At 48.9% G+C, this 13,997-nt stretch overlaps 1 protein-coding gene across 1 annotated transcript in view; it reads left to right on the top strand.

Moving 5' to 3' along the window:
• The window catches only part of LOC102240678 (chromosome unknown open reading frame, human C19orf38), a 15,161-nt gene extending 2,827 nt beyond the window's left edge, over positions 1–12,334 (top strand). The window contains exons 3-7 of the mRNA XM_005859156.2: positions 1,759–1,848; positions 4,052–4,079; positions 4,754–4,797; positions 5,933–5,970; positions 11,709–12,334. Coding sequence (XP_005859218.1) covers positions 1,759–1,848; positions 4,052–4,079; positions 4,754–4,797; positions 5,933–5,970; positions 11,709–11,858 — 350 coding nt within the window. The 3' untranslated portion in view covers positions 11,859–12,334. The remainder of the gene's footprint in view (positions 1–1,758; positions 1,849–4,051; positions 4,080–4,753; positions 4,798–5,932; positions 5,971–11,708) is intronic.
• Positions 12,335–13,997: the final 1,663 nt, after the last annotated feature.

Below are 13,997 nucleotides of genomic sequence, written 5' to 3'. Positions count from 1 at the left end.
TGCACACTGCACGACATCCGTCAAAGGGGCTGCCATTCACAGTGACAATGTCAATTTTTTAAAAATATATTTTATTGATTTTTCACAGAGAGGAAGGGAGAGGGATAGAGAGTTAGAAACATCGATGAGAGAGAAACATCGATCAGCTGCCTCCTGCACACCTCCTACTGGGGATGTGCCCGCAACCAAGGCACATGTCCTTGGCCGGAATCGAACCCGGGACCCTTCAGTCCGCAGGCCGACGCTCTATCCACTGAGCCAAACCGGTTAGGGCAAGGGTGTCATTTTAAATACAGAGGAAAGTGGTCAGGGAACACTTCTCTGAGGAGGCAGTGTTTGAGAACAGACCTGAATGATAAGGAGCCAGCCACATGAATGTCTCTAGCAAGAAGGTTCCAGGTAGAAGGAGCAGGATGTGCAAAGGTCCTGAGGCTGGAGTGTACCTGGTGTGTTTGAGCAACATGGAGGCACCGTGATTGAAGCCTAATGACCAAGGAGGAAAGTGGGGAGAGACGAGGGCAGGGAGGTAGCAAAAAGGCTCTTGTAGGGCCTTGTGGCTGCAGGAAGGACTCTGGCTTTCTGGGTGAGTGGTACAGAGTTCGGGAAGCTGCTGATCTTTTCAAGACAGGGTGGGTGTGGGCTCTGGATCAAGGAGCGGAGAGAGGGAGGAGCCTCCAGGTGGAGCCTCTGTGTCAGCATCAATCAGAACTTTTCCAGCTGCAAATAGAACTTGGTTGCTAGCAGAGGCTCACACATTGTGATGACAAAACAGTCTCTATGTCCTTCCCGGCCTCAAGCTCTACTATCAAAGGCCCCCTTCTCTTACCTTGGTCCTGTGGTCTCAGAGTGGGGAGGTGACAACCCTTACCCCCCACCCCAGATGAATGAATGAACAAGGCTAACACTGTGAGAAGACCAAGTGTGCATTTCTCCTTCACCCTCCTGGCTTAGCTCCTGACCTCCACTGGGTCAGGGCATCTGCTCCAGGCTCCCCTGAGAGATCCCCCCTCTCTCCAGGGAGGGGCAGACAAAACTCTGGAGCTGGGGCTTCAGCTTCTGTGGCTGACCTCTGTGTAGGCCTCATGGTCCACACATGGCTGGAGTGGGGGGCGGGGGGATTTGTCCTCTGATCCCCTGGTACCCATGCTGAAATCAGCAGGACTCTTCAGGCTGCAAGTAACTGAAAACTTGACTCAAACTGGCTTCGACAACAAAAAGGGATTTGTTGATTCGCTGAACTGAAGTCAGATCACAGGGCTGACTTCAGGCATGGCTGGATCCAGGTGCCCAAAGGTGTCAGGAATCATTTGCCACCTCTCAGTTCAGCTTTCTTCTGTGTCTTATTCTCAGGCAAGCCCTGCCCCACATGGTAGCAAAATTCTACCCAGCAGCTCCAGATGTATATCCTACCAGTTTTGTAATATTGGTACCAATGGAAGGGGTGGGGAGAGGAGAAGGAGGCTAAGAGAGAGTAAACCTCTCTTCCCAGCAGAGGCCTATCCAAAGTCTCAGAATTAATTCTCATTGGCTCAGCTTGGGCCACATGCCCATCTCTGAACCAATCACAATGACCAGGGGGAAGGAATGTGCTAATTGGCTAGATATAAGGTTTGCTGGGTCCCTAGGGTCCAGTTACACTCAAGCCACATAGTTGGGGTGAAAGGGGGGAAAGCTGACAAGATGACAGTTGTCCTACCTCCTTCCTGTGCCTCCACAATCCATGACCTGCCCACTCTCTCTTTTCCCATTTTCCTCTAGTACCCACTTGGATCCTGGCACTCTCCTTGAGCCTGGCTGGAGCCCTCCTCCTTGCTGGGCTGGTGACTGTTGCTGTGGTGATCAGGAAAGGTAACAGCAGGCAAAGAAAGCCTCACCAGAGGATGTATTCACTGACGTAGAGAGAGAAAGGGAGAGAGAGAGAGAGAGAGAAACATCCATGTGAAAGAGAAACATCGATGGGTCGATCTATCACCTCCCGCATACACCCTGACCAGGGATCAAATGCGCATGCAACCCGGTATGTGCCCTGACTGGGAATTGAACCCACAACCTTTTGGTGCACAGGATGAGGCTCTAGAGCCAGCTGCCCTGAGCTCCAGGATTCTTTCATCTTCTCAAACTGAAACTTTGTCCCTATTAAACATTAATTCCCCACCCCCCTCCACCTCCATCCAACCCCTGGCATCTACTGAAATTAATTTTTTTAAAAAATCCTCGCCCGAGGATTTTTTTTTTAAATATGTTTTTATTGATTTTTTTTTTTTTTAGAGAGAGCACTGGAGAGGGATAGAGACATAGAAACATCCATGAGAGAGAAATATCAGCGATTGGCTGCCTCCTGCACACCCCCGATGGGATCGAACCCGCAACCCAGGCATGTGCCCTGACCAGGAATCGAACCAGTGACTTCTTGGTTCCTGGGTCGAAGCTCAACTGTTGAGCTACACCGGCCGACCAAAGGATATGTTTTTATTGATTTTAGGTAGAGAGGAAGGACGAGAGAAAGAGGGAGAAACATCAGTGGGTCAATCAATCACCTCCCATATGTGCCTTAACTGGGGATCAAACCTAAAACTTAGGTATGTGCCCAACGGGGAATTGAACCCACAACCTTTTGGTGTATTGGACAACGCTCCAACCAACTGAACCACCAGGCCAGGGCCAGACAACCTTTTTTAAAATTATAAGGTATTTATTATTTATTTATTTTATTTTAATCCTCACCTGAGAATATTTTTCCATTGATTTTTAGAAAGAGTGGAAGAGAGAGGGAAAGACAGAGTGAAATATCGATGTGAGAGAATCACATCAATTGGTTGCCTCTTGCACGGGCCTTACCAGGGCTCTGGGCCAGGGAGGAGCCTGCAACCAAGGTACATGCCCTTGACCAGAATCCAATCTGGGACCCTTCAGTCGATAGGCCAATGCTCTATCTACTGAGCCAAACCGGCTAGGGCCAGACAGACTTTTTTTTTTTTTTTAATATATTTTTATTGCTTTCAGCAAGAACGGGGGAGAGAGAGAAAGAAAGAAAGAAAGAAACATCATTGATGAGAGAGAATCATTGATTGGCTGCCTCCTGCATGCCTCCTAGTAGGGATCGAGTCCGCAACTGCAACCCAGGCATGTGCCCTTGACTGGAATCGAACCTGGGACCCTTCAGTCCCCAGGCTGATGCTCTATCCACTGAGCCAAACCAGCTAGAGCCAGACAGACTTTTATTTATTTATTTTTAATATATTTTATTGATTTTTTACAGAGAGGGGGATAGAGAGTCAGAAACATCGATGAGAGAGAAACATCAATCAGCTGCCTCCTGCACACCCCCTACTGGGGATGTGCCCGCAACCAAGGTACATGCCCTTGACCGCAATCGAACCCGGGACCCTTCAGTTCGCAGGCCGACTCTCTATCCACTGAGCCAAACCGGTTATGGCCAGACAGACTTTTAATATCTGCTGTTTTTCAGATGTCTTGAAACAGTGATGTCCAGTTGAAATTTTTTCCTCTTCGCATTTAATGTCTAATGAAGAAATTGAGAATGTAGCCACCCATTTTAACAGGAAAATGAGTTTACTATCCAAGGGCCATCTTTTGTGTGGGCCATCATATATGATCACCAAGGATTATTTAGTCAGAAGTTGAATGTATGCCCTGGGGTGGCTCAGTTGGTTGGAGCGTTGGCCCGGGCACCAGAAGGGTAAGTTCCATTCCTGGTCAGAGTACATACTTAGGTTGTGGGTTTGATCCCTGGTTGGGTGGGTACGGGAGGCAGCCTCTTTCGATTGCTCGCTCTCCTTTCTAAAACAAAACAAAACAAAAAAAACAACTTAACATGCTTGTACCTGTTTGACGTTTTTACCAACACACATTACTCATGTTCTTGGGGAAAATAAATGTTTGCAGTAGTTCTCCTGTTGAGTAGCAAATTTGCTAGGGGAGAAGGCAAATGTCTGAGGGGGGCTTTGGCCTTTTAGCTTTCAGAAACTTGCAACCAGGATGCACCCAGGACCAAAATCTAACAAATGCTTGTTTATTTTTTGTTCCCCAGTTAAAGTAAAAAAAATGCAGAAGAAAAGGTGAGACCATTTCTGGACACCCTGTGGCGGGGCGGGCGGGGGGCGGGGGGGGTTAGGAGAAAGAAATATTCAGTCCCAGGGCATGAGCTCCTGATGGGTGTAGGAACTCTAAGAGCCGGCCAGGTTCTGGGAACAGAAGGGCACTTCCCTGGCTGTGGGAGCTCCACCGTGAACAGCACTGAATGATGGGAGGGCCGCCTCATAGGAACAGGTGTGCGGGGCACTGTGCTAGGAGACGCTGAAGTTGGAGCTCCTGTTAGCCTCATAGCGGCCCGGAAGCAGGCACTATTAATAGCCCCGTTTTACAGACCAGGGGATTGAGGCACAGGGAACTGGTGGCTGACTCTAGAAATCCACAGTGGGAGGAGGCGAGTGGCATCCCCCTGGGGTTGTGCGGTGCCCAACTTGGTGCCCTGGTCCCTGGGCATCAGGATGTTCCAGCTGGTCCGGGCCTTGGTTTCTCCAGTTGAGAGGGGTGGACACGCTGCTGCCTGGTGGCAGAGAGCTAGCAGAAGCCCTGGGCTGGAATCCTGACTTCATCTGGCTTGTGGGCTCTTACAAGAGCATTTCCATATGAGAGGACTCAGGATGGGTGGGGAACTGAGGTCAAGTGTGGGGCCTGGAAAAAGCCTCCTGCCGGAGATGGCATCACTGTCTTCCCAATCCCTTTGCAGAGAGCGGGAATCCTGCTGGGCCCAGGGTAACTTCACCACCACAGGTTTGTGCTTCCTCCTTGATCCTGTCCCTACCCCCTCTCCCAGGCAGGTTCACTGCCTCAAAACACTATGGGCCTCACTACTCACTACTGAACCTCTTTTGGGGCTGATCACTTCCCTTGGGGGCAAGAATACACTCTCTCCCCTTTCCAACTCCCCTCCACCCCATGTTTCACCTCTCACCTTCTCTCCTTGCCCTATGCTTGGGCCTTTCATGCACACTGCCCTGTGCCTAGAGCACTCTTCTTCCCTCTGGTCGCAGCCCGAAGGTCACCTCCTCCAGGAAGCCTTCCTTGATTTTCTAGACAGAGTCTGTGCTTTCTACTTACATGATCCCAACAGACACCCTGTCATTCTTCTTGCCCCTTAGTAGAAACACATTCAAGTAATCTTGCCTGTTGGGGTATGTAATATTCGCCTCCACCGCTGGACGGTCAGCTCCACGGGGGACACACTGCGTCTGTCTTGTCCCCTGGAGCACCCTGGTGCTTTCAGGGTATCTGTCATCATCCTCAAATGGAGCTCCATTTGTGGTCCAAACGTGTCGTTCTGCCGGCTTCCACCAGGGGGCGAGGGGTAGCCAGTCTGTGTGCGTGATGCTCGGGAAGGGGCCCCCAGTACTTTTTTCACTGTCTCGCGCATTTGTTGAGCACCTACTATGTATTGAGGTCTATGGGGCTCCCTCGATGACCAAGACAGAGGTGGTCTCTGACCACAAGCTCACATTCCAGGGGGGGGGAACATCTGATGTTGGCCCAGATCTGTGGGTGCTAGGAGGGCCGTCCCCCAAAGAAGTGATATTTAAGCAGAGTCCTGAAGAAGGCGCTTCCGGGAGAACCTGGGTCAGTGGAGGAGCTGAGAGGTGCTCCCGAAAGCGGGAGTTGAGATGAGGAACCCATTTTCCAGAGGGTAGCGGAGGCTGCTGAGGAGGGCTGGGAGCACAAGAGGGACGTGATACAATTTGTGACTGTGAAGGGCTCACCCTGTGAATGGGCTGGAAGGGAGCAAAGAGGATGCCCTGAGACGGTGCAGACCCTTTCCTCAGGGTCTACATGGGGTGCTGGGCTTGGGGGAAGTGGGTGAACAAGGAATTGAAACTGGCCCCAGTTTTGGTTTCCCTCTCTCTTTCTTTTTCAGACATGTCCTTTGATAATTCCTTGTTTGCTATCTCAACGGTAAGTTGTTTCCTTTCTTGGCTTACTGTCCTAATGCCAGGAAGGCAGGGGCCACCGCCAGGCTGGGTTGTTTCTGAGCTTGGGGGGGTGGGAGGGGGGTGGAGCGCTGGGAAAAGCCCAGAATCACTGAGCAGGGATTTGTTTGTGAGCTGAGAGTTGGCTCTGCAACATCCCAGAGGATTGGGGGTGGCCTTCCCCGGGCCATTGTGTGGCAATGGGCAGGCCCCTGGGGGTGCTTGGTCTTGGGGTCAGCACTGTCTTTGCATTCAGTTGGGACGACCCCTTAGAATGGTGATAGAGGGGACTCAGGGGGACCTGGTGGCTTTGGGGGAGATCATGGAGCCTTGTGACAATCCGATGCACACTGTAGCCCCCTCCTGGTATAAAGAACAGCCTACTTTGTGTTCGGTTTCTGGGACTTCAGCTTAAATGTTCCTGTTGTACATTTTCCCTTTCAGTGGGGAGGGTCTCACTACACACACCTCTCCTCATCAAGGAGTGTGGCTCCCCTAGATCCGTGGTCGGCAAACTGCGGCTCGCGAGCCACATGCGGCTCTTTGGCCCCTTGAGTGTGGCTCTTCCACAAAATACCACGTGCGGGTGCACATACAGTGCAATTGAAACTTCATGGCCCATGCGCAGAAGTCAGTTTTCGGCCTGGGCGAGTCTGTTTTGAAGAAGTACTGTTGATACTTGGCTCTGTTGACTAAGGAGTTTGCCGACCACCGGGCCTAGATCATACATGTTCGAGCTGGGATTTGAACCCCTCTGCACAACTGCATCTTGGGGTGGCCTTGGTGTTTATACTTTATTACTTTTTTTTTATTTTTTTTTTACTAAGTTAGAGAAGGCTGAGCCATGGACACTATAGATAAAGAGAATGTTCAGCTGCTCCTCTTCACACAGAGAGGAGTTCAGGTCTGAGGTGGAGGTGGCCCCACTCGAGGTGGCCTCAGATGTCCCATTTGGCCAAGTAGACACTTTGTTTTTGGTGTTTTTTAAAAAATATATTTTATTGATTTTTTTACAGAGAGGAAGGGAGAGGGATAGAGAGTTAGAAACATCGATGAGAGAGAAACATCGATCAGCTGCCTCCTGCACACCCCCTACTGGGGATGTTCCCGCACCAAGGTACATGCCCTTGACCGGAATCGAACCTGAGACCCTTCAGTCCGCAGGCCGATGCTCTATCCACTGAGCCAAACTGGTTAGGGCCAAGTAGACACTTTGGGACTGCTGTCAGGGCACCTGGGGCAGAGTCCTCTGCTTCAAGTACCCAGATGGGGACTGGGGTGGGGGTGGGGATAGGGTGAGAGTATTGTATTGGCCGTCACACCCTTCCTGGGCATCTGGACAAGAACAGAATGTGGCCCTCCCTCCCTCAGAGCTTCTTGTGTTTTGTTTTGTTTTTAAATGGAAGTTTCCCCCCGAGAAGAAAGGAGAGTGGGAGAGAGATAGAAACATCAATGATGAGAGAGAACCATTGATCAGCTGCCTCCTGCACGCCCCCTACTGGGAATGGAGCCCACAACCCAGGCTTGTGTCCTGATCGCAAATCCAACCATGACCTCCTGGTTCATAGTCAACATTCAACCACTGAGTCACACCAGCAGGGCTCCCTCAGAGTTTCTTAATTCTATAGGGAGAGATAGACGATGCCACATGGGGGGAGTGACCAGGAAACTCGCTTCTCACTTACGTAGGGAATCCAAGGCATCTCAGAGATGAGCAACAAGCAGGACGTAGCTGCGGACGATTGATCCAGGCTCAGGACACCTTCCTGGCACAGCACATATAACTGGGGAGGAGGGGAGTGAGGAGCTGACGGGCCACGTGGAGAACTTTGACTTTTACCCCAAGTGGGATGGGAGCCATGAAGGTTTCAGAGCAGAGAAGGGTCGTAACCAGATTCAGGTGCTCATAGGCTGTGGGGACGACAGACTTGGAGGGTGTGAACGGACTGGCCCTCAGAGTGGTTTGGTCCAGCGTGTGGGCAACGGAGGTGGAAGCAAACGGATGCAGGTCAGGTAGATTCAGCAGATTGGAAACATGGCACTGCTTTTTTTTTTTTTTTATCCTCGGGTCCAAGGATATGTTTATTGATTTTAGAGAGAGGAAGGAAGAGAGAAAAAAATATTTCTTATCTGCCCCGACCGGGAATTGAACCCGCAACCTTTTGGTGCTTGGGACTACGCTCCAACCAACTGAGCCACTTGGCCAGGGTATGGCGCTGATTTTGTGTTAGATGAGGGCTGAAGGAGGAGGAGGCGTGGGGGTGTCTTGGGGAGGGAAAAGGGACAGACCACCTCATTCGGTTATGCCCAAGAGCAGACGGAGACATGAGTCTGGAATTCCAGAGAGAGGAGCAGGGAAGTTTAAACCGATCCCCAGTCCCTGGTACACAGATAGTGGCAAGGAAGGGGCTTGGCGCCAGGCTGTTCTGCCCTCTGAGGTCTTAGCTCTGGAAACAAATCCTGAGTTGTTAAGAAATGCCAGCAGGCAGGGCAAATTCTAAAACTTTCTGTGAGAAGCCACAGGCTCAAGGCACAAGCCTGATGATTTTTCCTTTTAAAAAGACATTTAGGCCCTCACCGGTTTGGCTCAGTGGATAGAGCGTCGGCCTGCGGACTGAAGGGTCCCAGGTTCGATTCTGGTCAAGGGCATGCACCTTGGTTGCGGGCACATCCCCAGTAGGAGGAGTGCAGGAGGCAGCTGAATCGATGTTTCTCTCTCATCGATGTTTCTAACTCTCTATCCCTCTCCCTTCCTCTCTGTAAAAAATCAATAAAATATAATGGCTCGGTGGATAGAGCGTCAGCCTGCGGACTGGAGGGTCCCAGGTTCGATTCCGGTCAAGGGCATGTACCTGGGTTGCGGGCACATCCCCAGTGGGGGATGTGCAGGAGGCAGTGAATCGATGTTTCTCTCTCATCGATGTTTCTAACTCTCTATCCCTCTCCCTTCCTCTCTGTAAAAAATCAATAAAATATAAAAAAATAAAATAAAATAAAATAAAAAGACATTTCGCCCTAGGGGTTTGGCTCAGTGGATAGAGCGTCGTCGGCCCTGGGACTGAAGGGTCCTGGGTTTGATTCCGGTCAAGGGCACATACCTCATACCTTGGTTGCAGGCTAGATCCTCAACCCTGCCCTGGTCAGGGTGTGTGAGGAAGGCAAACAATCAATGTGTCTCTCTCACATCGATGTTTCTCTCTCTCTGTCTTTCCCCCTCCCTTCTACTCTCTCTAATAATCAATGCAAAAAAAAAATATCCTTGGGTGAGGATTAATAACAACAACAAAAAAGACATTTAAAATGAAACTATGGAAAACAGAGAAACAACTTATTTCTCAGTATCTCAGCCCTGATGACTATATACTTATTTATTGCTATATTTTTTAATTAAAATTTTTTGAATATTAAACACACCCATATGTCAAAATTATACATATAGTAGTGTTTTTCTCTATCACTTAACCCTTCTCAACTACAGACATAGAAGTAACCACTGTTAGGAGCTTCTTGCAAAATGCAAGCAAAGGTTAAAATAGCAAATCTATATCCTTACCCTTTTATTTTATTGTAAAGATTTTTTATTGATTTTTTTTTTTAGAGAGAGAGAAGGGAAAGGGAGAGAGAGACAGCAAAACATGAATGGCTGCCTCCTGCAACCCAGGCATGTGCTCTGACCAGAGTTGAACAGGCAAACTTTTTTGTATGGGATGACGCCAACCAACCCATACTGGCAGGATTATCCTCACTCTTTTAAACAGAAATGATAGCATGACACCTACATTGTTATGTATGTGCTTCTTTTCCTTAATGGTAAATTCTAGTGATCTTTTCTAGTTTCTTTTTTTTCAAATTATAGTAAAATATATATAATAAAATGTACCATTTAACCATTTTTAAAATTTTTATTGATTTTAAAGAGAGAGAAACATTGCTTTGTTGTTCCACTTATTTATGGCATTCGTTGGTTAATCTTTTTATGTGCCCTGACTGGGGTAAACTCACGACCTTGGTGTATCAGGTTGATACTCTAACCAGCTGAGCTCCCCAGCTGGGATCCCATGGTAACCATTTTTAAGCAGTGCGGTTCCGTGGCATTAAGTACACGTACATTGTTGTGCAAACATCACCATCTTTCATTTATAGACTTGTCTTGCAAAACTGAAGCTCTGTTCCCACTATACAGTAACTCCTCGGTATTGGCAACCACCCAGCCCTTGGCAACCACCATTCTACTTTCTGTTTCTGTAGATTTGCCTTTGTTTGTTTGTTTGTTTGTTTGTTTGTTTGTTTGTTTTAGAGAGAGAGGAAGGGAGAGGGAAAAAATATCAATGTGAGAGAGAAACAGCAATCGGCTGCCTCCTTCATGCCCCCTACTGGGGATTGAGCCTGTCCAGGCATGTGCCCTGCCTGATCAGGATTTGAACCATCAACCTTTTGGTGCATGGAGCAACATTCAAGCAACTGAGGTACACCGGCCAGGGCATGTAGATTTGCCTTTTTTGGACATTTTCTATAGAAGTGCATCTATACAAAGTTCATCCTTTTGCGTCTGGCTTATTTCACTCAGCATAATGTTTTCAAGGTTCACTCATGTTGTAACATGTCAGAATTTCCTTCCTTTCTAAGGTTGAATAATATTCCATTGTGTGTGTATATTACATTTTGTTTACTCAATCACCCACTGGTAGACACTTGAGTTGCTTCCACCTTTTGGCTATTGTGAATAACGCTGCCATGAACACATGAACATGGGTGTGCAAGTATCTGCGTCCCTGCTTTCAATTCTAGTTTCTTTTTGGAACATTAGAAAGCTGTGCTTTTGGCTGAAATGAAAATGAAGCAGCTGACAGATCTCTTAGTGTGCACAGTATTACTACACTGAGGATCTTGAGGATCTTTTTTTAAAAAAATATATTTTATTGATTTTTTACAGAGAGGAAGGGAGAGGGATAGAGAGTTAGAAACATCGATGAGAGAGAAACATGGATCAGCTGCCTCCTGCACACCTCCCACTGGGGATGTGCCCGCAACCAAGGCACATGCCCTTGACCAGAATCGAACTTGGGACCTTTCAGTCTGCAGGCTGACACCCTATAAAGTGCGAGTGACTTTTTTTTTTTTTTTTTTTTTTTACAAACAAAGAGACTGAAGCTGGTTATGTGCCTTACTGGGGTCACCCAGCTTAGGGAGGACCTAGCTGCGCTCACCTGCCAGGCTTCAGGTTTAGCAGGTTCATCTCTTCTTGGCTGGCATTTGGAGCAGGAGCCTGCAAGACAGAGGAGAGAGTAGACATTTGAGGAAGCCCAGAATGGAAAGAGAGGAGATAATAGTAAAGGCTTTGTTCACTTAACACTTAGTACTTACAACGTGATGTGCCAGGTGCTTTAATTCCTTTATGCTTCTTCGTAGCAACCCTAGGAGGGGGGTATTAGTGCTCTCCCTATGGTGCAAAAGGGGAGACTGAGCACAGAGGAATTAAGTCATTCGACTGAGGTCACACCACTAGGAAGTACTGGAGCTGGGATCTGGACCCAGGATGCTTGGTTCCCTGTTCAGCAGAGAGGAAGGCAGGAGGACAGAAGGCAGATCAGGGCCCTGACGCTGTGGAGTATGTGGGTGTGTGGGTGAGATGAGACCTGGTGGACTGCGGAGTCTCAGACTCAGAACATGGGGAAACCCTGAAACGCCAAATCACCCAGTTCTATTTCTCTTCCACTGACAAAGAAAATGACTTCAGAAGCAGACGAAGCCGCCCTGGATGCTTGCTCAGATTCTGCAGCAACCTATGAAAATGCTGGGCCCCGGAAGAGGCCCACCTCCACATCATCCTCACCTGAACCCCCTGAATTCAGCACCTTCCGGGCCTGCCCGTGAGGCTGAGAATTGGGGCCCACGTCTCTCTGTCCATGCACTCTGCCCTCCATTCAGTGCTCTCACTTGATCTGGTGGGGCCGGTGGGGCCCGAGGTCCCTCCAGCTACTTTGGGGGGCTCTAGCTGCTGCTATCTCAGGGAATTGAACAGAGACAAAAGGGGTGCCTGGCCTTGGGACCTTCCTCATAGAGGAGCAGGAGCAGAAGAGGGGGAGCAGGCACTGGCTGGGAGCTGGACCGAAAGCAGGAAGTCTCTCTTTGGAGTCTCAGCTTCTCAGACCACCAGGGAAGTTGTTATGATCCCGTCTGGTCCCCAGCTGGGCCATAAGAGGTCAGAGCTTTCTGCACACCCCTCCTGTTTCCTCTTCCCTTGCCACAACCCAACTCGGCTTTTGGAGCATAGGGTACCTGGGGGCATGTTTTGAGTGTCTGCCTTGCTGGTATGCCTAAGTTATTAATATAGCACATGTTGAGCTGTCCCCAAGACCTCTATGGAGTGTAATCCTTCAAGCCTGGGGCTTCTGGGGACCAATCACTGGATGCCTGGTGCGTGGGGGGAGTACCCCTCAACTACATGCAGACAAGGGTGTTTATAGGGAGGCCCAGGATGGTGTGGGGAGGGGACAATGCCTCAGAGAATCTCTGCTAAAGTCCTAGTGTTGGTAGGTAGAGGAGGTGGAGTGATGCGGGGACAGGGCAGAGGAATATTGAGGAGAGTGAATCGTAAATGAGAAGGTCCAGGGAAGGGTGGGAGCTGGGGAAGATGATAAGTGACCACAAAATTCTTTGGGTCCCCCCAAAAGCAGCCCTGGAACAGTGGAAGGGGGGGACTTGAAGGGAAGGTATGTGTGTGTGTGTGAAAAGGCACTTTGCCATGTTCAGCTGGACTCACCAGCCATCAATCATTGAGGGAAGGCAAAGTAGGGGCTAACGGAGGGGTCCAGAGGGAGAGGGCCAAGAATTTTTTTTTGGGGGAGGAGGCAGTGAAGGTCTGAGCGTGGAGGGGGCGCTGTGGAACTGGAATGGAGATGATGGGGAAGAGAGAAGGAACGCTTGAATGTTTCGAGAGAGGGGTTTAGGTTGGGTGTGAGCAAGCATGTCAAACTCAAAGGCTAACACGGGCTAATAAACAAGGTGCAAGTGTATGTGGGCTGCAAGCCATCAATCATTGAGGGAAGGCAAAGTAGGGGCTAACGGAGGGGTCCAGAGGGAGAGGGCCAAGAATTTTTTTGTGGGGGAGGAGGCAGTGAAGGTCTGAGCGTGGAGGGGGCGCTGTGGGACTGGAATGGAGATGATGGGGAAGAGAGAAGGAACGCTTGAATGTTTCGAGAGAGGGGTTTAGGTTGGGTGTGAGCAAGCATGTCAAACTCAAAGGCTAACACGGGCTAATAAACAAGGTGCAAGTGTATGTGGGCTGCAAAAAAAACAAAAGCTTCAACTTTCATAGAAACGTAGGTTTATTTCGATAGAGACATGCTGAATACAAAGGGCTGAATGAGTCATCGTTAACATAAAATAATAGAACATTTTAATAAAAATTAATATTTTTTTCTTGAACCTTAACTTACCAGACACTGAATAACTGCACAAATTAATAAGCATAACACAAATAAACCTATTTTTCTTGTTCTCCGAAAGTGAAATATTTCCTGTTGCGCACACCAAACAAGTCAGTCCAAGACTAATGACGTGGCAATCAGCTGCTAAAATATTCGCTGCTAGTATTAGTGGAGAGAAATGGTGCACCTGCGCGTACGGTGTGTCAGGGAAATGAATGCAACACGATTATAGTAATCAGTCATTAGCGAACGCTGTAGTTCGTTATTAATTATGTATAACAGGATATTGTAAAAATTAATTTATGAAATTTTTATTAAAACGTTTCTTACATACCGTTATATGAGCTGGGCCACAAAAATATTCCTTGTGGGCTGCATGCGGCCTGCGAGCCGCCAGTTTGACATGCTTGTAGAGGTGACTCCCACCTAAAACTGCTTTTCCGGACTAATGGACTGAGGGAATGGGGCCTCAGCCCGGAGTGTGCCCCCAGTGCCACACGCCTCAAAAAGTGAGGCCCAGCCCTCGCCGGTTTGGATCAGTGGGTAAAGCATCGGCCTGCGGACTGAAGGGTCCTGGGTTTGA

The sequence above is a fragment of the Myotis brandtii genome, unplaced genomic scaffold, assembly GCF_000412655.1.
Source record: "Myotis brandtii unplaced genomic scaffold, ASM41265v1 scaffold1234, whole genome shotgun sequence".
NCBI classification, from domain to species: Eukaryota; Metazoa; Chordata; class Mammalia; order Chiroptera; family Vespertilionidae; genus Myotis; species Myotis brandtii.
The sequence above is the reverse complement of the archived record's forward strand: the minus strand, read 5'-3'. Positions and strand labels throughout refer to the sequence as shown.